This window comes from Phyllobates terribilis, unplaced genomic scaffold, assembly GCF_046119375.1.
Source record: "Phyllobates terribilis strain yellow unplaced genomic scaffold, ASM4611937v1 Scaffold_7__3_contigs__length_470593459, whole genome shotgun sequence".
NCBI lineage: Eukaryota > Metazoa > Chordata > Amphibia > Anura > Dendrobatidae > Phyllobates > Phyllobates terribilis.
In genome coordinates this window covers 428,634,482-428,661,092 of record NW_027362767.1, presented here as the reverse complement: position 1 = coordinate 428,661,092, position 26,611 = coordinate 428,634,482, and the positions used below count along the sequence as shown (strand labels likewise).

Below are 26,611 nucleotides of genomic sequence, written 5' to 3'. Positions count from 1 at the left end.
ATGAGGAAGAGATATAAAGAGAGGAGTATATAATGCTGTTAAATATAAATCAAAGGAGGACAAGTTATAACAGAATCATGAGGTATGCTATAGATTCTACAAGGATTCAAATGGAATGATCAGCAGATAGACTCCTAATTCAAGGAGAATATTGTCCAAAGGACATGCAGTACATATCATACATATGTGGTTTGATTATACTCTCAAAGTTAAACCGCCAAAATAATCACATATCAAAGAGATGACGAATAGTCTAAGGATATGTCATCAAAGAATATATCCTAAAGAGGTATGTGATATATATGAATATATATTTTTATATAGTGGACAGATAAAATCAAAACCAAATCCACAAAGTACCCTGATCTCATAGACGAGATCAGAGAAAGCAGCCAAAATTGAAGTTCTCATTAAGTCCGTGGGGTCGGACCGTATTCAATCTGAAAATCCATTCACTTTCCTTCTTTAGAAGGACTGAATCCAAATTGCCCCCTCTGATATCCATTTTCTGTTGGAGAATAGCCCACCCTTTCAATTCTTTCCACCTTAAGGCATGTACATCCTTAAAATGTCTGGCAATAGGGGTGGGTGCAAAAACTTTCCGTTGTTCTTGAGTTTTTTGTTCATCCTTATCATAATTGACAATGCTTCCAATGTGTTCTCTCACCCGGGTTTTCAAATCTCTCGTGGTTTTCCCCACATATTGTAGTCCACATGTACATTCCAAACAATAAACCACTCCAACAGAGGAACAGTTAAGGTGTTGTTGCAAGGTAAAGGTTTTTCCAAAGGCATCTTTAAAAGACCTCTTGGGAACTAGAATTTGGCAAGCCTTGCATATCTTACAAGGAAAAAAACCCGGATCTCGAACTGTCATGGGTTTATTGTTCCGTTTGAAATGACTGCTCACCAGCAGACTCGAGATAGACGTGGTTTTGCGATAGCCTGCAGATGCCCGCGGTGTAAGGCAATAGTGGAGATCTCTATCCGATTTCAGGATACCCCAATATCTATTGAGGATATTCATCATCTCAGACCAGTCCTCATAATATTCAGTAATGAATCTCACATTGTCATTACCCAGTTCTTTCCGTTTCTTCGGGGTCAGAAGGTCTCTCCTTTCAGTTCTCAAGGCAATATTGTATGCTCTTTTAATATTGCTCTTGGAATACTTCCTTTCCAAAAGTCTTTCTTTGAGGTCATCCACTCTTGCTTTAAATCTCTCAAAAGTGGAACAGTTGCGACGTAAACGCAAAAATTTCCCCTTGGGAATGGCTCTAATGGTTGTTGTGGAATGGGCACTTCTGGCGTCCAAAATGCTATTGGTAGCAGTATCTTTCCTATAGAGATCAGTTTGAATCATGTTATCTGCATCTCTCTTGATCATAATATCCAAAAACGGGATATTGTCTTGATGGTATAGAAGTGTAAGCTTCAAATTGTGCTGATTATCATTGAGGACGTTAATAAAATTTTGTAAGGTTTCCCCTGTGCCCTTCCAGATGATCAGTACGTCATCTATATAACGTTTCCATATGACGATCCGATCCACATGGATAGACATGTCCTCCGCAAAAACAATTTCCTCTTCCCACCATCCTAGGTAGAGGTTGGCAAAAGTTGGTGCCACTGCCGCCCCCATCGCGGCACCCCGCGTTTGAAGGTAAAATCGACCATCAAACACAAAATAATTCCTCTTCAAGATGAACTTCAGAAGGCCAAGAAGAAATTGTTTTCTAGTTGGATTGTAATTTTGATCCTTGGAAAGGAAAAAATCTACAGCCTTACATCCCATGTCTTGGTCTATACTAGTATATAGACTTTCGACATCACATGTCGCTAAGAGTTCATGCTCATCCAGTTTGTTACCTTGTAATTCTTGAAGAACCTGCATAGTGTCCCTGTTAAAGTCTTCATAGATATGGTCACAACGGATATACTAGCTTTACCTGATAAAACCTCAGGACCACATTTGGATTTTGAAGATAGACGGGCAATAAATGAACTGAAACGACTGGATGATGTCGTTTTTAAGCCCAGTGACAAAGGTGGTAACATCGTTGTGTGGCCACAAGATAAATACATCCAAGAAGCTAAGAGGCAGCTCAATAACAAGGACTGTTACAAGTCCCTCTGGAGTGATCCCACGGACCAATTCCTGAATGAGTATAAAGATATCGTATTCCAGGGTTGGGAAAATGGGCAATCACTAAAAATGAAAGAGACTTTCTTGAGGTGAAGAATCCCAGGATAGCTACATTTTACATGCTACCCAAAGTTCATAAAGACATCAATAACCCACCAGGGAGACCCATTGTCTCTGGTATAGGAAATTTAACTGAAAAGGCCAATCAGTGGATTGATCAGGAATTAAGGGGATATGTATACGATCTTCCCTCCTATACCAGGGACACTATGCAGGTTCTTCAAGAATTACAAGGTAACAAACTGGATGAGCATGAACTCTTAGCGACATGTGATGTCGAAAATCTATATACCAGTATAGACTAACACATGGGATGTAAGGCTGTAGATTTTTTCCTTTCCAAGGATCAAAATTACAATCCAACTAGAAAACAATTTCTTCTTGGCCTTCTGAAGTTCATCTTGAAGAGGAATTATTTTGTGTTTGATGGTCGATTTTACCTTCAAACGCGGGGTGCCGCGATGGGGGCGGCAGTGGCACCAACTTTTGCCAACCTCTACCTAGGATGGTGGGAAGAGGAAATTGTTTTTGCGGAGGACATGTCTATCCATGTGGATCGGATCGTCATATGGAAACGTTATATAGATGACGTACTGATCATCTGGAAGGGCACAGGGGAAACCTTACAAAATTTTATTAACGTCCTCAATGATAATCAGTACAATTTGAAGCTTACACTTCTATACCATCAAGACAATATTCCGTTTTTGGATATTATGATCAAGAGAGATGCAGATAACATGATTCAAACTGATCTCTATAGGAAAGATACTGCTACCAATAGCATTTTGGACGCCAGAAGTGCCCATTCCACAACAACCATTCCCAAGGGGGAATTTTTGCGTTTACGTCGCAACTGTTCCACATTTGAGAGATTTAAAGCAAGAACGGATGACCTCAAAGAAAGACTTTTGGAAAGGAAGTATTCCAAGAGCAATATTAAAAGAGCATACAATATTGCCTTGAGAACTGAAAGGAGAGACCTTCTGACCCCGAAGAAACGGAAAGAACTGGGTAATGACAATGTGAGATTCATTACTGAATATCATGAGAACTGGTCTGAGATGATGAATATCCTCAATAGATATTGGGGTATCCTGAAATCGGATAGAGATCTCCACTATTGCCTTACACCGCGGGCATCTGCAGGCTATCGCAAAATCACGTCTATCTCGAGTCTGCTGGTGAGCAGTCATTTCAAACGGAACAATAAACCCATGACAGTTCGAGATCCGGGTTTTTTTCCTTGTAAGATATGCAAGGCTTGCCAAATTCTAGTTCCCAAGAGGTCTTTTAAAGATGCCTTTGGAAAAACCTTTACCTTGCGACAACACCTTAACTGTTCCTCTGTTGGAGTGGTTTATTGTTTGGAATGTACATGTGGACTACAATATGTGGGGAAAACCACGAGGGATTTGAAAACCCGGGTGAGAGAACACATTGGAAGCATTGTCAATTATGATAAGGATGAACAAAAAACTCAAGAACAACGGAAAGTTTTTGCACCCACCCCTATTGCCAGACATTTTAAGGATGTACATGCCTTAAGGTGGAAAGAATTGAAAGGGTGGGCTATTCTCCAACAGAAAATGGATATCAGAGGGGGCAATTTGGATTCAGTCCTTCTAAAGAAGGAAAGTGAATGGATTTTCAGATTGAATACGGTCCGACCCCACGGACTTAATGAGAACTTCAATTTTGGCTGCTTTCTCTGATCTCGTCTATGAGATCAGGGTACTTTGTGGATTTGGTTTTGATTTTATCTGTCCACTATATAAAAATATATATTCATATATATCACATACCTCTTTAGGATATATTCTTTGATGACATATCCTTAGACTATTCATCATCTCTTTGATATGTGATTATTTTGGCGGTTTAACTTTGAGAGTATAATCAAACCACATATGTATGATATGTACTGCATGTCCTTTGGACAATATTCTCCTTGAATTAGGAGTCTATCTGCTGATCATTCCATTTGAATCCTTGTAGAATCTATAGCATACCTCATGATTCTGTTATAACTTGTCCTCCTTTGATTTATATTTAACAGCATTATATACTCCTCTCTTTATATCTCTTCCTCATACAAATCTATCCTGAGATTATTTGCCTTTTCCCTATACAGACAATCAAATGAACTACCTTTATATAAACTGATTAACAATTATTTTAGGCCTTGATGCTTATAATTTAATATGAAATGTTCATTTGGTTCACAATTTTGTTTATTACACCCTGTACCAATTGATCTTAACAAATCCGTACTTTTGATTTAATTGGCTGCCATACCTGTCAGTCATGGCAGGATGTATAAATAACCTGAGAAGGCGGCCGATCCCGCCCTTAGAAAAAGCCGGTACCTCCGGCGAAACGCGCTTCGGGACGTTCATGTCCTGTACATTCATATGCCAGCCTGCAATCTTCCATTCCCTTTCCTATCCACCCACTATGTCCCCGTCTGGTAACTCAGTATAGCGTCTCACTGAATTGGATCATTACACTGACCGCGTGCATACCACGTGTACGCGGCCAGCGTGTGAGACTGCTTGCTGGTGTTAGGAGTGAGCGTGCAGCTACAACTTTAGCTGCCGCTGATATAACATTGCCCACTCCTAGCACCGTGACGGAGATTGAGGAGTGACAGTGCAGCCTTGTATATAGCTGCTTTGATAGATCACTGTCTGCTCCTCATACCGCTGCGGGGCTTGATAATAGGGGTGCAGCATACCGTCAGCAACGGGGACGATACACCCCCACAATATATTTTGGGTTGAATCTTGCGGGGATTCCGCTTCATTCATTTGTGGGGTCACTTATAATATAAGAGTGACCCATACTAATATGTGACAGAAGAAAACCTTATAATAGTTATAACTGTCACATCCACTATTATCCACAAAGAATACTGTATAATTAATTATTCTGAATCAGAATGTAGCGGTGACCCACAATGATTTCTCATAGTTACTCATGCAGAGTAAATAGGGAAATATACATTTAAAAGGGACAGCACAATATAATTCCCCACCTCCAACTTTGAGGGACATAGGTGGCGGATCTGTATAATTTATCTGGCTGTGACATATAATACAGGACTTATAGGGTCAGAATTTATAAATTAATATCAACCCCATATGCATCCACTTGGATGTATGTAAGAATTTGATTTTACAATTAAACACCAGTATTTTAATTGAATCCATATTAAAAGTTATATTTTATATTTATTCACACTCTTTTTCCCCCTTTTCCCCTTCCTTATGATTTATGATCTATTTTGGTGATGTTCACCAGTGTGAATATTATCCAATAAATCGGACTTTACTGAGTTTAACTGTACAAGAGAAGATAGTGTAGGCCGTGACCTGTGACTAGGGGAGGTAATTACTGTACAGGAGGAGAAATTGTAGACAGTGACCTGTGACTGGGGAAGGTAATCACTGTACAGGAGGATATAGTGTAGACAGTGACCTGTGACTGGGGGAGGTAATTACTGTACAGGAGGAGATAGTGTAGACAGTGACCTGTGACTGGGGGAAGTAATTACTGTACAGAAGGAAAAGATAGTGTAGATAGTGACCTGGGACTGGGGGAGGTAATTACTGTACAGGAGGAGAAATTGTAGACAGTGACCTGTGACTGGGGAAGGTAATCACTGTACAGGAGGATATAGTGTAGACAGTGACCTGTGACTGGGGGAGGTAATTACTGTACAGGAGGAGAAATTGTAGACAGTGACCTGTGACTGGGGAAGGTAATCACTGTACAGGAGGATATAGTGTAGACAGTGACCTGTGACTGGGGGAGGTAATTACTGTACAGGAGGAGATAGTGTAGACAGTGACCTGTGACTGGGGGAAGTAATTACTGTACAGAAGGAAAAGATAGTGTAGATAGTGACCTGGGACTGGGGGAGGTAATTACTGTAAAAGAGAAGATAGTGTAGGCCGTGACCTGGGACTAGGCGAGGTAGTTACTGTACAGAAGGAGGTTGTATAGACAGTGACCTGTGACTGGGGCAGGTAATCAATGTACAGGAGGAGATAGTGTAGACAGTGACCTGTGACTGGGGGAGGTATTCACTGTACAGGAGGAGATAGTGTAGACAGTGACCTGTGACTGGGGGAGGTAATCACGGTACAGGAGGAGATAGTGTAGACATCGATCTGTGACTGGGGGAGGTAATCACGATACAGGAGGAGATAGTGTATACAGTGACCTGTGACTCGGGGAGGTAATCACTGTACAGGAGGAGATAGTGTAGACAGTGACCTGGGCAGAAGTAATGAAAGTGGCGATGGTATGGAGGGAGGCGATAGAACTATTAATTACTTAGGAGGAATAGAGATACAGAAAAATGCATAAAGTGCATGTACACTATTGCCAGAAGCCTCACCAACAAGGTGGAGGAATTAGAATTATTTTTTGGAAGAGAATACTGATATTGTGGGGATAATGGAAACATGGCTGGGCGAAAGATAACGGAGACATGGGGAACAAGAGCTATGACTGAGCACTTAATTTACAGGGCTATAGTCTGTTCAGGAAAGACCATGCAAATAAACGAGGGGGGTGGGTTTGTTTATGTGTAAAATCGTCCCTAAAACCCATCGTACTTAATAATATACATGAGACTGATGAAAATGTAGAGTCCTTGTGAGTGGAGATAAGAGGAGGGAGAAAGAATAATAAATTACTGATAGGGGTTTGCTATATGTCTCCAAATATAATGTAAGCAACAGAAAATATCCTCATTAAAGAAACAGATGAGGCAGCAAATCAGGGAGAAGTCATTATTGTGGGGGACGTCAGCTACTCTGATATAAATTGGGGAGCAGAAACCTGAAGGTCCAGCAAAGGAGACCGACAAGAATAAGAGACCATTACCTCTCACAACCAGGGCAGGACCCAGCAAGAGGGGGCTGTTGGACCTACTAGGCCAGATAGAAAATCAAATATACGGATTGGGGGTCACTTGGGTAATATCAATAATAAAATCATAATTTTTCACATATCCTTTAATATTATGTATAGTAGAGGGGCTACAAGGACATTATTATTATTTTATTTTTTACTAAACTTCAGGAAGGAGAATTTCCAACAACTAAAAGATGATCTTAGTTCCATAAACTGGGACAAGGTCCTGAGAAATACAATTTCACAAAGCAAATGGGAGACTTGTAGAAGTATCCTGAATAGGACCTGTGTACGATATACAGTAATGATCAAACACTTTCTGAAGGCCAGTAATTCCTCAAATTAATTCTGGACGAGGCAACCTGTTCTTTGGAAGCCATTCCAGGTAACGACCTGATGAAGCAGCTGGAGAGAACGACAAAAGGAAGTAAAACTGTCATCAGAGGAGAATTAGGGTAAATGCAGGAATCTAAGGTGTAACACATATCCTAGTTTATTTCACACGTGTTTCTTTACTCCTTGCTTCCATATGTGGTCCTTTGTTTCTTTGTGGTTTTGTTGCCTTCAGTTTTAATCTACAATTTGCACGTTCCACTAAATGGAACAAAGGTCCATGAGGACTGAGCACCAGCACCAATGAAAAAATAAATGTTAAAACATGAGTTTTACTGTGCAAATAAAAACATAATGAGAAAAAGCAAAAGGATAAAAAAGATTAAGGATCTATGAGCTGATTATAACTATGAATAAGGGTCACCAACCCAAACCGTGTAAGCTTATGGATCCTTAATCTTTTTTATATTTTTGCTTTTTCTCACTATGTATTCAAGGTCCTCATGGATTTTTCTTCCATTTCTGACCTGGATATCAGCCTGGTGTGTTTCTACACTCCTTGCACCACACCCTGACCAAACAAGGTCTACCAGGGTTCCTATGTGAATTTAAGTGGGTCTCACACTGAATTGTCCTCCCTGGAAGGTGAGCTGATTACCATTTTTTTCTTTCCCTATATTCCACTAAAACAAAGAAAACCATGGCATGAACAGGGATGTCCAAAATTTTGCCTATGGAAACAAACAAGCTGGAAATAGGAGGAAACCACTATGGCTAAATACAGCTGTAAGGGGCACAATAAATGACAAAAAGAAAGCGTTTAGAAAACTAAAGCAAGACGGAAGAGAAAAAGAAATAATACAAGAGGGAGGATACAAGGAAATAATACAAGAAGGGAGTGATGAGGAAATAATACAAGAGGGAGGTAACGAGGAAATAATACAAAAGGGAGGAGATGAGGAAATAATACAAGAGGGAGGTGACGAGGAAATAGTACAAGAGGGAGGACATGAGAAAATAATACAAGAGGGAGGAGATGAGGAAATAATGCAAGAGGGGAGTGACATGGAAATAATACAAGAGGGAAGAGACAAAGAAATAATGCAAAAGGGAGGATACAAGGAAATAATATAAGAGGGGAGTGATGAGGAAATAATACAAGATGAGAGTGATGAGAAAATAATACAAAAATGTAGTGATGAGGAAATAATACAATAGGGAAGAGACAAAGAAATAATACAAGAGGGGAGTGATGAGTAAATTATACAAGAGGGAGGAGAAAAGGAATTAATAAAAGAGGAGATGAGAAAATAATACAAGAGGGAGGAGATGAGGAAATAATACAAGAGGGTAGTGACGAGGAAATAATAAAAGAGGGAAGAGACAAGAAATGATACAAGAGGGGAGTGATGAGGCATTAAATAATTATAGAGAAAAAATAAGTTGTCTAAAAATAAAGGCAGCAAAGACTGAGACTGAGAAGTTCATTGCCAAAGAAAGTAAAAATAATCCAAATATATTTTACATAATCAGAAAGATGATAGTGTTGGCCTCCCCTCATGGGGTTTTGCCTTCCTCTGGATAAATATGTTAGGTTATAAGTTAAACTCGATGGATTTATGTCTATCTTCATTCTCAAATACTATAAAACGTTTTAACGATATTTGTATGTAATATACAGTATGTGAGAATATTAATATTGAAAAAGGCTTCATATATTCCAGAGATAATAATATGGGGGCAGCTTCATATGTCTTGTTTTTCATGCAGTTTAGCCGCTATGGTGATTTACTTCAGAAGTGCCATTGTAGCAAACATGACTTATATAGTCCCCAATTTACTTTTGTAAAACGCCTGGTTTTATACAGAAGAATTTGGAGGTTTTGTATTCCACAGCAGTACTTTAATGAAAACATAGAGAAATGTTTCATTTCATGCAATATTCTATCCCCTACAGGCACAGAGTCCATTATGGCGTCATAGTCAGGAGCCACAGAGGACCCCTGTAAAACTTCCTGCACATGACTGAACACAATTCAGGACATAGGAGAGATTTGTGCTGATGATTTACGTTGTCTAAACTGGATATATTTGTGCCAAACCCTCTTCTGTGAGAAATATTAGGTTTACATGGGTTTTTGGTATACTTTGTAGCTCTCCTAGAATGTCCTAGAAACTCCCAGGAAAAGAGGATGAATCCCCTGGTCTCCTAGAAGAGAGAGCAAATCTCCTGGACTCCTTGAAGAGAGAGCTCATCCCCTGGACTCCTAGAAAAGAAGGCAGGGCTCCTAAAAGAGAGGGCAAATCACTTGGACTGCTAAAAAGCAGGGTGAATCTCCTGGACACCTAGAAGAGAGAGCAAATCTTCTGGACACCTAATAGAGAGAGTGAATATCCTGAAATCTTAGCAGAGAGAGCAAATCTCCTGGACTCCTAGAAGAGAGAGTGGATCTTCTGGACTCCTAGAAGAGAAGGCACATCTTCTGGACTCCTAGAAGAGAGGGGAAATCTCCTGGACTCCCAGAAGAGAGTGCAAATCTCCTGGACTCCTAGAAGAGAGGATGAATATTCTGGACTCCTAGAAGAGAGTGCTCATCTCCTGGACTCCTAGAAGAGAAAATGCATTTCCTGAATCCCTAGAAGAGAGGGCACATCTCCTGGACTCCTAGTAGCAAGGGCAAATCTCCTGGACTCCTGGAAGAGAGGATGAATATTCTGGACTCCTAGAAGAGAGGGCACATCTCCTGGACTCCTAGTAGAGAGCGCAAATCTCCTGGCCTCCTAGAAGAGAGGATGAATATTCTGGACTCCTAGAAGTGAGGGCTCATCTCCTGGACTCCTAGAAGAGAAGGTGCATTTCCTGAATTCCTAAAAGAGAGGGCACATCTTCTGAACTCGTAGAAGAGAAGGCACATTTTCTGGACTCCTAGGAGAAAGGACAAGTATCTTGTACTCCTAGGAGAAAGTGTGAATCTCCAGGGCTCCTAGAAAAAAGGGTAAATCTTTTGGACAACTAGAAGAGAGGGTGGAAATTCTTGACACCTAGATGAGATGGCAAATCTCCTGGACTTCTAGAAGAGAAGGCGAACATTATGGGCTCCTAGAAGAGATGGCAAAATTCCAGGACTCCAAGAAAAAAGGGCAAATAATTTGGATGTCTAGAAGAGAGAGCGAATCTTCTGGACTCCTAGAAGAGAGGGCAAATCTCCTGGACTCATAGAAGAGTAGGTGAATATCTTGGACTCCTGGAGATGGTGAATCTCCTGGAGTCCTAGAAGAGAGGGAAAATATTCTAGACTCCTAGAAGAGACGGCAAATATTTTCAGTCCTAATAAAAAGGGCAAATCTTCTGAACTTCTAGAAGAGAGGGCAAATCTGGATTCTTATAAGAGAGGGTGAATCTCCTGGATGCCTAGAAGAGAGGGCAAATCAACTGGACTCCTAGAAAGGAGGGCACATCGTCTGGACTCCTAGAAGAGAGGGCAAATATTCTGGACTTCTAGAAGAGAGGTCAAATATCCTTGATTACTAGGAGAGAGGACAAATCTCTGGGACTACTAGAAGAGAGGGTGAATATATTGGACTCCTAGAAGATAGTGGAAGTCTCCCTGGGGCTGCACTCACCTTCCCCTGGTCCTGCTCTCTTCTTCACTCCTGGGCACAGCTGTAGGCAATGTTTCCATGCTCACCGCCTTGTCAGGAGTTTTCTTGCAGTGCAGCCTGAGAATGAAGAAGAGGGCAGGATGGAGGAGCGCTGAGTATTGGCCGCTCTCCTAGAATGTCCTCTTTGATATCTGGATTTAATACTAGTCTGGTCTGTGGTCTGTATAGATGGGGCCTTGTTTTATGTCTTGTTTAGAGTCTGTATATAAGGGGGTATGTATATTTTGGGGGCCTTAGATCTCTATTTTTATATTATTTAGGGTATCTTCACATGTGGTCTGTATTAGTGTAGGGGGGCTGTGTTCATTAACGAAGGGGTCATATGTACCCATTGGTATGTCACGCTTCTAGATCCCCATAATGTCTTTGCTTAAACATTGATAGGTATAGTTTTTTTGTTCCCTGGTCAGGTGCGCTCTCTTTTACTGACGGGTAGCAGAGATCTAACTCAGTGAAGAATTAAAAAATGTAGGGCCCGATTCATCATCTGTGATTTTAAATTTTTTAAATCATTTTTCTTTTTTTCACTTTTTCTTTTTTGTTCATCAAAATGTTGCATGCGGTACATGAATTTTGCAAAAAATCAACAATGTTCTTTATTTTTATTTTTGCCTTTTAACCTTTTTTTAGCACACAAATATAACATGCTCCAAGAAAAATGTGGGCAAAAGTTTTAGGCATACATAAAATCACTGCAAGGGAGGACTGGAGTACATATGCAACTTTTCAAAAAGTGGCAAATGATGAATCACACGAAAACATCTAGAAACTCTAAACTCCTCCCACAATGGCGAAAAAAGGCACAAATGGAAAGATGAATATGGCATAGACAAAAAAGGCGCAAAACTCGACAAGAAATAGGAGCAAATTAAATAACAGGCTGAAATTAATTCTGTCAATATAAATTCTATAATTTTACATAATGTGTATTTTGATCAAGCCCCCCCCCCCACACCATATGATACTCCAACAACCCCCATACAGTATGTTAGTTGCCCTTTTCACACTGTATGAACTGTATGATGCACCCACAGCCGCCCCACACAGTATGATGCCCCCACAGCTGCCCCACATGGCATGATGTTTCCACAGCCGCCCCACATGGCATGATGTTTCCACAGCCGCCCCACACAGCATGATGCTCCACCAAGCCACCCCACACAGTATGATCCCCCCACAGCCACCCCACACACCATAATGGGCAGCAAGGTGGCTCAGTGGTTAGCACTGCAGCCTTGCAGCGCTGGGGTCCTGGGTTCAAATCCCACCAAGGACAACATCTGCAAGGAGTTTGTATGTTCTCCCCGTGTTTGTGGGGTTTCCTCCGGGTTCTCCAGTTTCCTCCCACACTCCAAAGACAAACTGATAGGGAATTCATATTGTGAGCCCCAATGGGGACAGTGCCGATAATGTCTGTAAAGCACTGTGGAATTAATGGCACTGTATAAGTGAGTAAAATAAATAAATAAATAATGCTCCCACCGCCGCCCCACACAGTATAATTGCCCAACAACTATGATGTCCCCGCAGGTGCCCCACACTGTATGATGTCCTCGAAGCTGTTCCATATATCATAACTGCCCCACATAATATGATGTTCTTACAGCTACCCCACACAATATTATGTTCCCACAGTTGTCCAACACAGCGTGATGCTCCCAAACCACCCCACGACGTATGATGCTCCCACAGGCCTCTGCACATAGTATGATCGACCCCACAAACTAACAGCCCTTCCATACAGGTTGATGCCCCCACTATACAGTATGATGCCCCCATATAAAGTGTAATGCACTAACACACAGTATGATGTTCCCTCTGCATACAGAATGATGGACTCCACAGCCCAACCATACAATATGATGTCCCCACAGCTCCCCCCCCCCGCTTACATTATGATGCCCCCCCAGATCCTTAAACAGTACAGTGGTCTTCACCATCGTATTAATATGTATCTGTGGATGCAGATACGGTTGGGGTTGAGACGCCCCACTCATGGACGGCGGTATGCCACTGTTGGCTGTCCCTCTCCGCAAGACACAGTTTGCACAGATCTGCTGTAATGAAAATAGATCATCACCCTTCACCACAAGAGGGCGCTGCTTTTATTTATTTGTACATTTTTTTTTTTATTAAAATACAAAAGATGTGTGTGCTCGCGCTCCCCCCGAATATTGGTCTTCCCTAACCTTAGTGAAAGTAATTACAGTAATCTGATGATTTATTAGATGATGAAGATTCTTACTTTAAATGAAGGTTTTCATAATTTTCTCAGATTACAGAAACTAAGGGATTTGTCTGGTGAAAACAAGTAATCCATCCACGGGAGAGGTGATGATACGTTATTGATCTGTAGGTGTCCGACTGCTGGAACGAGCAATGATCGGCAGAACGGGGCAGATTTATATTGTTAAAATGGAGCGACAGGTCCCATGTATAACCCCTGCTCCATGTATAACCCCTGCTCCATGTGTAACCCCTGCTCCATGTATAACCCCTGCTCCATGTATAACCCCTGCTCCATGTATAACCCCTGCTCCATGTATAACCCCTGCTCCATGTGTAACCCCTGCTCCATGTATAACCCCTGCTCCATGTATACCCCCTGCTCCATGTATAACCCCTGCTCCATGTATACCCCCTGCTCCATGTATAAACCCTGCTCCATGTGTAACCCCTGCTCCATGTATAACCCCTGCTCCATGTATAACCCCTGCTCCATGTATAACCCCTGCTCCATGTATAACCCCTGCTCCATGTGTAACCCCTGCTCCATGTATAACCCCTGCTCCATGTATACCCCTGCTCCATGTATACCCCCTGCTCCATGTATAACCCCTGCTCCATGTGTAACCCCTGCTCCATGTATAACCCCTGCTCCATGTATAACCCCTGCTCCATGTATAACCCCTGCTCCATGTGTAACCCCTGCTCCATGTATAACCCCTGCTCCATGTATACCCCTGCTCCATGTATAACCCCTGCTCCATGTATACCCCCTGCTCCATGTATAACCCCTGCTCCATGTGTAACCCCTGCTCCATGTATAACCCCTGCTCCATGTATAACCCCTGCTCCATGTATAACCCCTGCTCCGTGTATACCCCCTGCTCCATGTATACCCCTGCTCCATGTATACCCCCTGCTCCATGTATACCCCCTGCTCCATGTATAACCCCTGCTCCATGTATACCCCTGCTCCATGTATACCCCTGCTCCATGTATAACCCCTGCTCCATATATACCCCTGCTCCATGTATAACCCCTGCTCCATGTATAACCCCTGCTCCATGTATAACCCCTGCTCCATATATACCCCTGCTCCATGTATAACCCCTGCTCCATGTATACCCCTGCTCCATGTATAACCCCTGCTTCATGTATAACCCCTGCTCCATGTATAACCCCTGCTCCATGTATAACCCCTGCTCCATGTATAACCCCTGCTCCATGTGTAACCCCTGCTCCATGTATACCCCCTGCTCCATGTATAACCCCTGCTCCATGTATAACCCCTGCTCCATGTATAACCCCTGCTCCATGTATAACCCCTGCTCCATGTATACCACTGCTCCATGTATACCCCTGCTCCATGTATACCCCTGCTCCATGTGTAACCCCTGCTCCATGTGTAACCCCTGCTCCATGTGTAACCCCTGCTCCATATATAACCCCTGCTCCATGTATAACCCCTGCTCCATGTATAACCCCTGCTCCATGTGTAACCCCTGCTCCATGTATAACCCCTGCTCCATGTATACCACTGCTCCATGTATACCCCTGCTCCATGTATAACCCCTGCTCCATGTATAACCCCTGCTCCATGTATAACCCCTGCTCCATGTATACCCCTGCTCCATGTATAACCCCTGCTCCATGTATAACCCCTGCTCCATGTATAACCCCTGCTCCATGTATAACCCCTGCTCCATGTATAACCCTGCTCCATGTATACCCCTGCTCCATGTATACCCCTGCTCCATGTATACCCCTGCTCCATGTATACCCCCTGCTCCATGTATACCCCCTGCTCCATGTATGACCCCTTCTCCATGTATACCCCTGCTCCATGTATACCCCTGCTCCATGTATACCCCTGCTCCATGTATAACCCCTGCTCCATGTATACCCCTGCTCCATGTATACCCCTGCTCCATGTATACCCCTGCTCCATGTATAACCCCTGCTCCATGTATAACCCCTGCTCCATGTATAACCCCTGCTCCATGTATACCCCTGCTCCATGTATACCCCAGCTCCATGTATACCCCTGCTCCATGTATAACCCCTGCTCCATGTATAACCCCTGCTCCATGTATACCCCTGCTCCATGTATAACCCCTGCTCCATGTATAACCCTGCTCCATGTATACCCCTGCTCCATGTATAACCCCTGCTCCATGTATAACCTCTGCTCCATGTATAACCCCTGCTCCATGTATACCCCTGCTCCATGTATAACCCCTGCTCCATGTATAACCCCTGCTCCATGTATACCCCCTGCTCCATGTATACCCCTGTTCCATGTATAACCCCTGCTCCATGTATATCCCTGCTCCATGTGTAACCCCTGCTCCATGTATACCCCTGCTCCATGTATAACCCCTGCTCCATGTATACCCCCTGCTCCATGTATAACCCCTGCTCCATGTATAACCCCTGCTCCATGTATAACCCCTGCTCCATGTATACCCCTGCTCCATGTATACCCCCTGCTCCATGTATACCTCCTGCTCCATGTATACCCCCTGCTCCATGTATAACCCCTGCTCCATGTATAACCCCTGCTCCATGTATACCCCTGCTCCATGTATAACCCCTGCTCCATGTATACCCCCTGCTCCATGTATACCCCCTGCTCCATGTATAACCCCTGCTCCATGTATACCCCCTGCTCCATGTATACCCCCTGCTCCATGTATAACCCCTGCTCCATGTATAACCCCTGCTCCATGTATACCCCCTGCTCCATGTATAACCCCTGCTCCATGTATAACCCCTGCTCCATGTATACCCCTGCTCCATGTATACTCCTGCTCCATGTATAACCCCTGCTCCATGTATAACCCCTGCTCCATGTATACCCCTGCTCCATGTATAACCCCTGCTCCATGTATACCCCTGCTCCATGTATAACCCCTGCTCCATGTATACCCCCTGCTCCATGTATACCCCTGCTCCATGTATACCCCTGCTCCATGTATAACCCCTGCTCCATGTATACCCCTGCTCCATGTATAACCCCTGCTCCATGTATACCCCCTGCTCCATGTATAACCCCTGCTCCATGTGTAACCCCTGCTCCATGTGTAACCCCTGCTCCATGTATAACCCCTGCTCCATGTATAACCCCTGCTCCATGTATAACCCCTGCTCCATGTATAACCCCTGCTCCATGTATAACCCCTGCTCCACGTATAACCCCTGCTCCATGTATAACCCCTGCTCCATGTATAACCCCTGCTCCATGTATAACCCCTGCTCCATGTATACCCCTGCTCCATGTATAACCCCTGCTCCATGTATAACCCCTGCTCCATGTATAACCCCTGCTCCATGTATAACCCCTGCTCCATGTATACCCCCTGCTCCATGTATACCCCCTGCTCCATGTATAACCCCTGCTCCATGTATACCCCCTGCTCCATGTGTAACCCCTGCTCCATGTATAACCCCTGCTCCATGTATAACCCCTGCTCCATGTGTAACCCCTGCTCCATGTATAACCCCTGCTCCATGTATACCCCCTGCTCCATGTGTAACCCCTGCTCCATGTATAACCCCTGCTCCATGTATAACCCCTGCTCCATGTATAACCCCTGCTCCATGTATAACCCCTGCTCCATTCACTGTACGGGCTGCGAGCGCGGCGTCACCTGCAGCCTCTTAGAGGATGAATGGAGCCGCGTTGGAGCATCTGACCTGCCGCTCCATTGTAACGGGTATAAAAGTGCCCCCTTCAGATGACTGTACAGGTGCCAGCGGTTGGACCCCTGTGGACAGATTATTACTTGTTTTCACTGGAAAATCCCTTTAAGTAAAATCTGCTCCTTGTGGAGGAATTCAGAATAAGTATAATAGCCATGGAGTGCGCCCTCTTGTGGAAAAAATCAGTGTAATGCATGTAGTCACATAGTCCCGGTAGTTGTCTTGATCAATGACCCATTTTTAGCCCCGTGACTGCAGCTGTGACCGGTGAATGGTCGCTGTGTGGAGCGGAGGTCACTTTAATAAATCTTTAATAAAGTCCGGAGCGAGGCTGTAATGCTTCACCTTGTGGTGACGTTTAATAATATCATTAGACGAATAAGGTAGAACTTCTCCCGGCTTCAGGATGTGGAGTCACATCTTTTTCCTTTGTAATTAATTAGGAAACTGGGCGCTCCGTTGTATTTCAATCTTGAGAAGAAACACCCTCTGGTGGTAGATATTGAAAATCTATTCACCGGATCCTAACATAAAGGAATTAAATGAGACGAGGCTCCCTCTGGTGGTGGGAAATAAAATAATATTTCCTAGACTATAGCTGAGGAGGAGCGCCATCTAGTGTTGAATCTCGATAACATATTCAGGGTTAAAAATAGGGATGTGGGGGCGCCCTCTTGTGGTCAAAGTTCATAATATTATTATTATTAGTAGTAGTAGCCTTCAGTTCGATCTCGAGGTGAGAAAATATATAAGGAGGTGTTTTGTCTTGTGGCGGATTATAGTAATTTACTCATATTATAGAAATCAATGATAAGAGGCTCCCTCTTGTGGAAGTACTTAATAACGTATTCAAGTTATTAAATTAGTCAGTAGTGCCCTCTTGTGGTGGATTTAATAACATTGAAGTTAAGAAAAATGAGCTCCCTCTGGTGGTGGATCAATATATTCAAGTTAAAAAAAAATATCCTTGTGGTGGAATTTGATAATATATTACAATTTAGATTTATGGTAATATGCTTGATAGGAATTAATCTGGAGAAGCGCCTTCTATAGTGGGTTTGATTTAAAGAAGAGGATTTTAATAATATAATTTGGCTCACGGATACAATAAGAGGAGCACAATCTGGTTGTAAAACTTTATATGTTCTAGATTAAAATGTAAAATGTAAATGTAAACGTAGAGCTCCTCAAATACTCACAAAATAGATATCATGGCTCACCTGCGCCCTCTTGTGATGCATTTTGATAACATATTAAAGTATATGTGTAAGGAAGAGCTCCCTCTAGTGGCACATGTACTTAACTACTTCTGGACCGCCCATAGACTAAAAAATGTCTGGGTAATTCACACTTTATTCTGCACCGACATTCTAAAATGTTAAAAAAAGATGAATCTCTGTTTCTAGCACTGACCCCGTAGCAAAAAAAAAATGTCCATTATATAAAAAAAAGAGGCAAACGTTATTTGAACATTTGAATGAGAAAATTTTTAGAGCTGTTAAAATCGCATGTGTGATAAAACCCGAAAATATGCCTGTCCAGGAACAGGGTAAAATGGCCCAGTCCTGAACTGGTTAAAATAACATTGAAAAAAATTAAAAAATTGATATAAAAAAAATGGAGGCACGCCCTCTTGTTATTTTATTCACATTATAGAAATCGACAAGAAGCGCCCTCTTGTGGTGGAATTCAGTAATATTCATATTAGAACTATAGAAATAAAAATTATTATAAATCAGGAGGCGCGCCCTCTTGTGGTGGATTTTCATAATATGAATATGTATGTAAATAAGGGCGCCCTGTTGTGGTACATTTTGTTATTTTATTCACATTATAGAAATCGACAAGAAGCGCCCTCTTGTGGCAGAATTCAATAACATATTAGGTTTTAGGATTTTGTTCTATTACACAAATATATGATGAGCGCTCTCTTGTGGCAATATTCAATACAATTCGAGTAATATAGTAATATAGTCGACTGAGAGGTTCTCACAGATTTTTATTACTGATGAGCATGTGAGTAAATTAATTAAAATCAGGCCAACAGGGCGTCCTACTAATTTGAATACAATATCAAAATCCACCACAAGTTCCTCAATAACTTTGATAATGTATACATATGTACAAAATAGACCACAATAAGGACAGAGCTCTTCACTGTAAAGTTTTAAAATGTAATTCTCATCATTAATTTCTATTATGACAGTTCTAGGTGCGCAGGGTGGTAGTCATGGGCGAGGGGCTGCTGTGTTCCCTGGCACCCTACAAATAAATGGTGTCCTTGTGCTTTACGAGTGGCGCAGAACACTTACGTTTTGGTCAGAGGCTTCTACTGCCTCCATGAACCTGGATCCAGGAACAGCCGCACAGTCAACAGAGGACACTTTGTTCTTTTAAAACAGATTAAATTTACTGATCAGTCCACGTTCATTTGTTGTTACAGCACATTATGTTGTCGTAGTTATGGTTCCTTCAGCCTGAGCTATCCCTCTTCTCACTGGCATCTCTGGCCCCTGGGATCCCAACTTCCATATGTGATTCCCTGTCCAGCTTTCTCTTGTGAAAAGAGATTAAGGCAGGCTTCTCCATGCCTAATTTGGGCCATAGGCCCCAGATATCCCGGGACGGTCCACTGACTTTTGATTTGGCTGTTTTCATGCTGCCCACACAATCCATATTTGTCTGTGCCCTCCAGCCCTCTGGCCTTGAACTTCTGCTTTCTATACTTTTAATCTAATCTCCTCTAATCAGGAAATGCTCCCCTTTTTATCTAACCCTGCCCCTCCCAAATTGGGGCTGTTCCTGAGCAACTAACTGTGTCCTAACCTGTGCTGATCTACTTCCTGAATCTTTTATGCCCACAACTGCACAATTCTGAATCCTAACTTATATCTAGTGCTAAAGCTGTACCCTATATTCTATACTTTCCCTTATTCCTAATACGTCAGTACATTATACATTCATCAAAACACGTCAGGAAATCCAGATAAGTAAGTATTTATAAAGCTCTATGAAATTGCACATATTATATCTAATACATCACATTACATTAACCATGCACCTTGGTGCCTATAAGACTCTATGCATAATAAATTACGTTTACCAATACACAAGTTTTACCGTTTTCTAGTAAGGAAGAAGCACATGACCGTCCCGGTCGCACTCTTACAAGAGAATAAAAACCCACAAGATGGTGCTCGTCTTAGTTTCAGAATTGAATATTTTCTCAAACTCTACCACAAGAGGGAGCTCCATCTCATTGAGTGTGGAATATGTTGTATAAAAACACCACAAGAGGGCGCTCTCAGATTTATTATCAAAATCCACCACAAGAGGGCGCTTCACACTATTCAATTCTATAATTTGAGAGTGATTAAAAACCACAAGATGGCGCTCCTCCTGACATATTCTAACTAGAGTGTTTTATCCGATTCTTACTCAAGATGGCGCTCTTTTTATTTTGTTTTTACTTGATTATATTACTGAAATTCACACAGTCTGTGTTCGAGGAGCGCGTTCAGACTGGTACGTGCTGTCTGACTGCTGGATCGCCTGACCTGAGCTACACCATAATGCAGATCATAAGGAGCAGTTTGCTCAGGTCGGGAGGTCTGACTGGAGCTTACAATCTGGGCTCGGTGCTCGTACATGTGATACCGACTTACTTTATAATAATTTTAATTTATCACCAGATGGCGCTTCTCTTTACTTATTTTCATTTTAACTATATTATAGAAATGCACCACAAGAGGGCGCGTCTTATTTTTATCAACTCACATCAAAGAAATGATAAGAAGCGCCCTCTTGTGGTAGAATTCAGTATTATAATTTAGAAAATAAGCCAGGAGGAGCGCCCTCTTGTGGTAGAATTCAGTATTTTATGCAAGTAGAAAGAAGTCAGTAGGGGTGACCTCCTTGAGGTGGATTTTGATATTTTTTTTACATGATGTATAGTGAAGTGATGGATTTTGATAACATTAATATTTTTTTTTTTAAAGTGCCCTGTTTTGATAGAAACCAATTATGTAATATAATAAATATAAATATATAATGTAAATATAAATCTAGGGGAGCGTCACTTATCTTTTGTGGTACATTTAGTGTTACAATATAGAAGTCAATGTAAAGGAGGCAGCGTGTTCTCACTGAGGTATATAACAGAAGCTCATGAGCATGATCTTTATACAAATTATTAAATACTACCACAAGAGGGAGCTCCTGCTCATCGATTTCTATATTAGCAAAACAATAATATAAGTCACCACAAGAGGGAGCTCCTGTTCATTGATTTCTATATTAAGAAAACATTAATACAATCCACCACAAGAGGGAGCTCCTGCTCATTGAATTCTATATTGTGAAAACATTAATAAATGGGGCAGCACGGTGGCTCAGTGGTTAGCAGTTTGTTCTCCCCGTGTTTGCGTGGGTTTCCTCCGGGTTCTTCGGTTTCCTCCCACACTCCAAAGACATACCGATAGGGAATGTAGATTGGAAGCCCCAATGGGGACAGTGCTGATAATGTCTGTAAAATGTCTGTAAAATTGTCTGAATTGTAAAGCGCTGCGGAATATGTTGGGGCTATATAAATAAAGATTATTATTATTATTATTATTATTAATAATAATAAAAATCACCACAAGAGGGAGCTCCTGCTGATTGATTTCTATATTGTGAAAACAATAATAAAAATCACCACAAGAGGGCTCTCCTGCTCATTGATTTTCATATTGTGAAAACATTAATAAAAATCACCACAAGAGGGAGCTCCTGCTCATTCATTTTCATATTGTGAAAACATTAATAAAAATCACCACACGAGGGAGCTCCTACTCATTGATTTCTATATTGTGAAAACATTCATACAATCCACCACAAGAGGGAGCGCCTGCTCATTGATTTCTATATTGGGAAAACAATAATAAAAATCACCACAAGAGGGAGCGCCTGCTCATTGATTTCTATATTGGGAAAACAATAATACAGTCAACCACAAGAGGGAGCTCCTGTTCATTGATTTCTTTACGTGAAAACATTAATACAATCCACCACAAGAGGGAGCCCCTGCTCATTGATTTCTATATTGGGAAAACATTAATACAATAAATACTCATCATCGATTTTTGACTGTAAATTATAACAGTTCGCCACCAGATGGCGCTTCGATTAATTTCTTACCTAATATATTATAGAAGTCTAGTTGCACCATAAAGTGACATATATTAACCCCCTGTCTCCTGGGCAATTTTTTAGTTTTCCTCTTCTGTTTTTTTCCTCTTCTTCTTCTAAGAGCCATATCTTTTTTTATTTTTCCATTGACATCGCTAAAAGATGAGTTGTTTTTTGCAGGACGACCTGTAGTTTTCGAAAGACATAATAATAATAATAATAATCTTTATTTATATAGCGCCAACATATTCTGCAGCGCTTTACAATTCAGAGGTTCATATTCAACAGTCATAAGTAACATAGCTAACGATAATACAATAATTAAAGCAAAAACAATAACGACCCTGCTCGTAAGAGCTTACAATCTACAAAGACATCATTTATTGTACGATGCAATGTACTAAAAAGCTGAGAAAAAAATTCCAAGTTGGAAGAAATGTAAAAAAAAAACACAATTCCATGATGGATTATTTTGGGATTTGTTTTTACATTCTTCATTGTGCAGTAAAAGTGACCTGGCAACGTGATTTCAGCTCAGATTGCATTGGTTACTGTAAGGCGCCGGCCATGTAACACATCCAGAACTGCGCTGCATGGAGCGGGTCAGCGCCTCATCCTGCCCCACATAGACATATGTACATTGGATGTCACTAAGGGGTTAATAACATATTTAAACTTGTTCCGGAATAAAACAAGACAAAAAAATTATTATTAGGGCTCTTGGAAGATGAAGATGAAAGAATGAAAGTGGAAAAATAAAAAGGGGTTAAATGTAATAATGTATTTAAAAGGTGATTCCCAAAATACCAAGTTATGCCGGAGCCCCCAACAATCCAGAGAATGAGTCTCCACATTGATAGGACCAGAGGGGCACGTGCTTTACCTCCTGCTCTGATACTCCCGGCAGCACTCTGATACTGCCAACAGAACTCTGATAATCCTGGCAGCGCTCTGATACTCCCCACAGCGCTCTGATATTCCTGACAACACTCTAATACTCCCGGCAGCGATCTGATACTCCTGGCAGCACTCTAATTCTCCTGGCAGCGCTCTAATACTCCCTGCAGCACTCTGATTCTCCCGGCAGTGCTCTGATTCTCCCGGCAGTGCTCTGATTCTCTCGGCAGTGCTCTGATTCTCCTGGCAGTGCTCTGATTCTCCCGGCAGTGCTCTGATTCTCCTGGCAGTGCTCTGATTCTCCCTACAGTGCTCTGATTCTCCTGGCAGCGATCTGATACTCCTGGCACCACTCTAATTCTCCTGGCAGCGCTCTAATACTCCCTGCAGTGCTCTGATTCTCCCGGCAGTGCTCTGATTCTCCCGGCAGTGCTCTGATTCTCCTGGCAGTGCTCAGATTCTCCCGGCAGTGCTCTGATTCTCCCGGCAGTGCTCTGATTCTCTCGGCAGCACTCTGATACTCCCGGCAGCGTTCTGATACTCCGGCAGTGCCATAGATCATGAATGGCGTGGAGGCCGAGCATCTGCACCTCAGCTCCATTGAAGACGGCTCTGCTGGGGATCTTGGGTTTCTTGAGATCTCGGAGGATCAGTCCATCACAAGATGTCTCTTCTTATTGATTTCTACATGAGGTTGATCTGCGCCTGAACTGCAGGACTCTTATCAGATTATTTTCTGAGTAAAATTTCTGTTGTCACCATAAAGCTAAACTGGAAAGTAAAACACTGTAAGACGTTCGGGATTCACCCCATCTCGGTGCCGTCTCTGGTGTTACCGGACCTTTATTGCCACCAGTCTCCATTGTGTATCGTGCTTGTGTTCCAGCCTGTACCGGCTCCATCCTTGGGGTTTCCCATCCTATATGCCCTGATCATTTCTTGTATCGTCACCGTCTGTCCCTACATTCTTGTGCTGACATTATAAGTACATTATTCGTATGGGGTCACCTGGAGCATCAGACGAATCCCCACCATCTGTGTGAGGCCTCAGCATTGGAATATCTTTAATATATCTGTATACACCTTGTATTGAACATTAATCTGTTTATTCTGGTATAATTCCTGGCTCCTCACATTTGTCTGTTGTTGGTGATCGGTTCCGTGTTCCTAGAGCAGATCAGACGCCGGTGTGAGCGGAGCCGTAGACAGATGAGCTTCTTATATGAAACCCCTAGAATTGGAGCGAGTTGTCAGATACAATGTGTCAGTGACTTGATGGGACGTCGGCCGTCAATTTCGCCATTCTGTGAGGTTCTCTGCAGATGGACAGATGTGACGGCCGCTCAGCTATCTATTATATTGCTCATTCTTTAGCTTCCATATGGGATTATGCCCAAAAATTACCTAAAAACTCAGCCCTGTGTCCATGAGCCAAATTCTCTGGTGATTTGGGATTTTACTTAGGTGTATAAAAAGGTCCGGAATAGTTTTCTTATACATTATTTTTTTTAATGATTTGGAAATAGGTGGATAACATGGGCCCTTAATGGACGTATATGTGTGAAGTGTAAAATCCGCTACTTTTCACGTCGTCTACTTTTATATTAACATCTTTCCATAAGTCGTAATTATTATTTGATTGTATCTAAATGGTTAATATGTCGTTACTCCACTGGTGCCCGTGGCATTACCTGATGACTTGTGCCCACGTCTGTGTAGCAGAAGCTTTTCTCACTTTTGTTGGGTTAGAAACGCGTTGGACGATGTGGTTCATGTTCTCTTTATGTCTTTTTAATGATGAAGAAATACGGTGATGCTTTCCTCTAATATCGGTGCTGGATCACAACGTCTGCAGCTTCTTCCTTCAGTTCTATAATAAATGTACACAGGCATTATAGATATTCTCCAGGTTATATGACCTGTGCACAGAGATCATGGTCATATATACAGCGGATATACAGCGGTGGATGTGAAGAGCCTGATCCTGTCTGCAGGATTATCTATGTATTTTACCTATTATATTATATGGCCGCATTCACATTAGTGCAATATAGGAACATTTCTGCATTTGTAACACCCAGAACTGAAAGCAACATGGGGAGCAATAATCCCGCTAGGCTGTTGGAAATACAATAACTTCCCTACTGATTTTTCATTGCTTGGGGTCATTTACGGCTGATGTAATCCTATAATGGGCGATTATGTTTTCTTCTTCCTCCTCAGGGCGACATTCAACAACTACTTATAGCTAAGAACGCTCAGGCGGCTTACGACTACTGTGAACACTACAGTCCGGACTGCGACTCCGCTCTGCTGAACACCCCCCAGGCTCAGGACCCCAACACAAGGCAAGACGTAAGTACGGAGCTGAGAGGGTCACCCCACATTATTAGGGCGCCCGGTGCTGCTCCTGTGTCCTCTGTCTCTCCAGTATCTCCACTGTACACATAGAGATGTCTGCATCACAATAAATCAATCCTCATGTCCCCCAGATCACACCGGTCTCCATTCTGCTTCTTACTGATGAGGCTTTGTATCATGGCGTAGTTCTTTGTCCTTAGCATTGGATTCTGCCTTATAGCGTAACCGTTCTTGCATTATAAACTTTGAAATATATGTCAATGGAGAAAAAATGCTTCTCTCTCCACTCATAAGACTTTTGCCTCCTTCACTCATCATTCACTCTCAATTCACCTTCCATCTTCAGTGACAGGTCAGCAGTTCACTGATGAGTCAGGTTACAGCTGCAGCCCACAGAAGAAAGAGGAGAAAGAGGATGAAAGAAGCTGCAGAAAGGAACAGACACAAACATAAAGGTGCTGCAAATATAAGACACAAACATAAAGGTCTACCTGGTCATCCAGAGCTGGATTCACAGCTGCACTACTCAGTGATCCTGTGTGCTAGATATAGGGGTGCAGGATCTCCTCTTTTCTCTGGGTGCTGCTTATGATAGACATTAGGAATAGATCCTACAACAGGCTGAATATGCAGGATACAAGTCATATAAAGGTCAGACATAATGTTTTTCCTTATTTACACATGTGAAACTTCTAATGGAAGGACGGTTACACCTTAAGCGCAGAATAAAGAACACATCCCATATTTCTGTCCATTAGGGTCAATGTTTCACTCTAATCAACAGATGTTCTAACCACTTCACAAATATATTCTGTACAAAATCAGACTGATCGAGGAACCTGGTGTAGACATTGATGTGGACTGAAATCCTTCATATTTCCGGTCATTACATGGCCCTACTGCGGACATCACACACATTGTAGACATCCCTGTAACTATCCCTCCGCTCTCGCCTCTCACCTTCTTCTGTCTCCTTCGTCTCTTTCTTCCAGTATTACTCATGGTAAATTATTGAGATTGAGAACAACGAGATCCACACTGATCTTACTAACATCAGTGGTGGAATGAGGTGGAGACCTTGTCTTCTACAATGATGGAGACCTTGTCTTCTACAATGATGGAGACCTT

At 42.2% G+C, this 26,611-nt stretch overlaps 1 protein-coding gene across 1 annotated transcript in view; it reads left to right on the top strand.

Moving 5' to 3' along the window:
• The window catches only part of COL11A2 (collagen type XI alpha 2 chain), a 157,227-nt gene that overhangs the window by 86,147 nt on the left and 44,469 nt on the right, over nt 1-26,611 (top strand). The window contains exon 5 of the mRNA XM_073641947.1: nt 25,346-25,477. Within this exon, the coding sequence (XP_073498048.1) occupies nt 25,346-25,477 (132 nt within the window). The remainder of the gene's footprint in view (nt 1-25,345; nt 25,478-26,611) is intronic.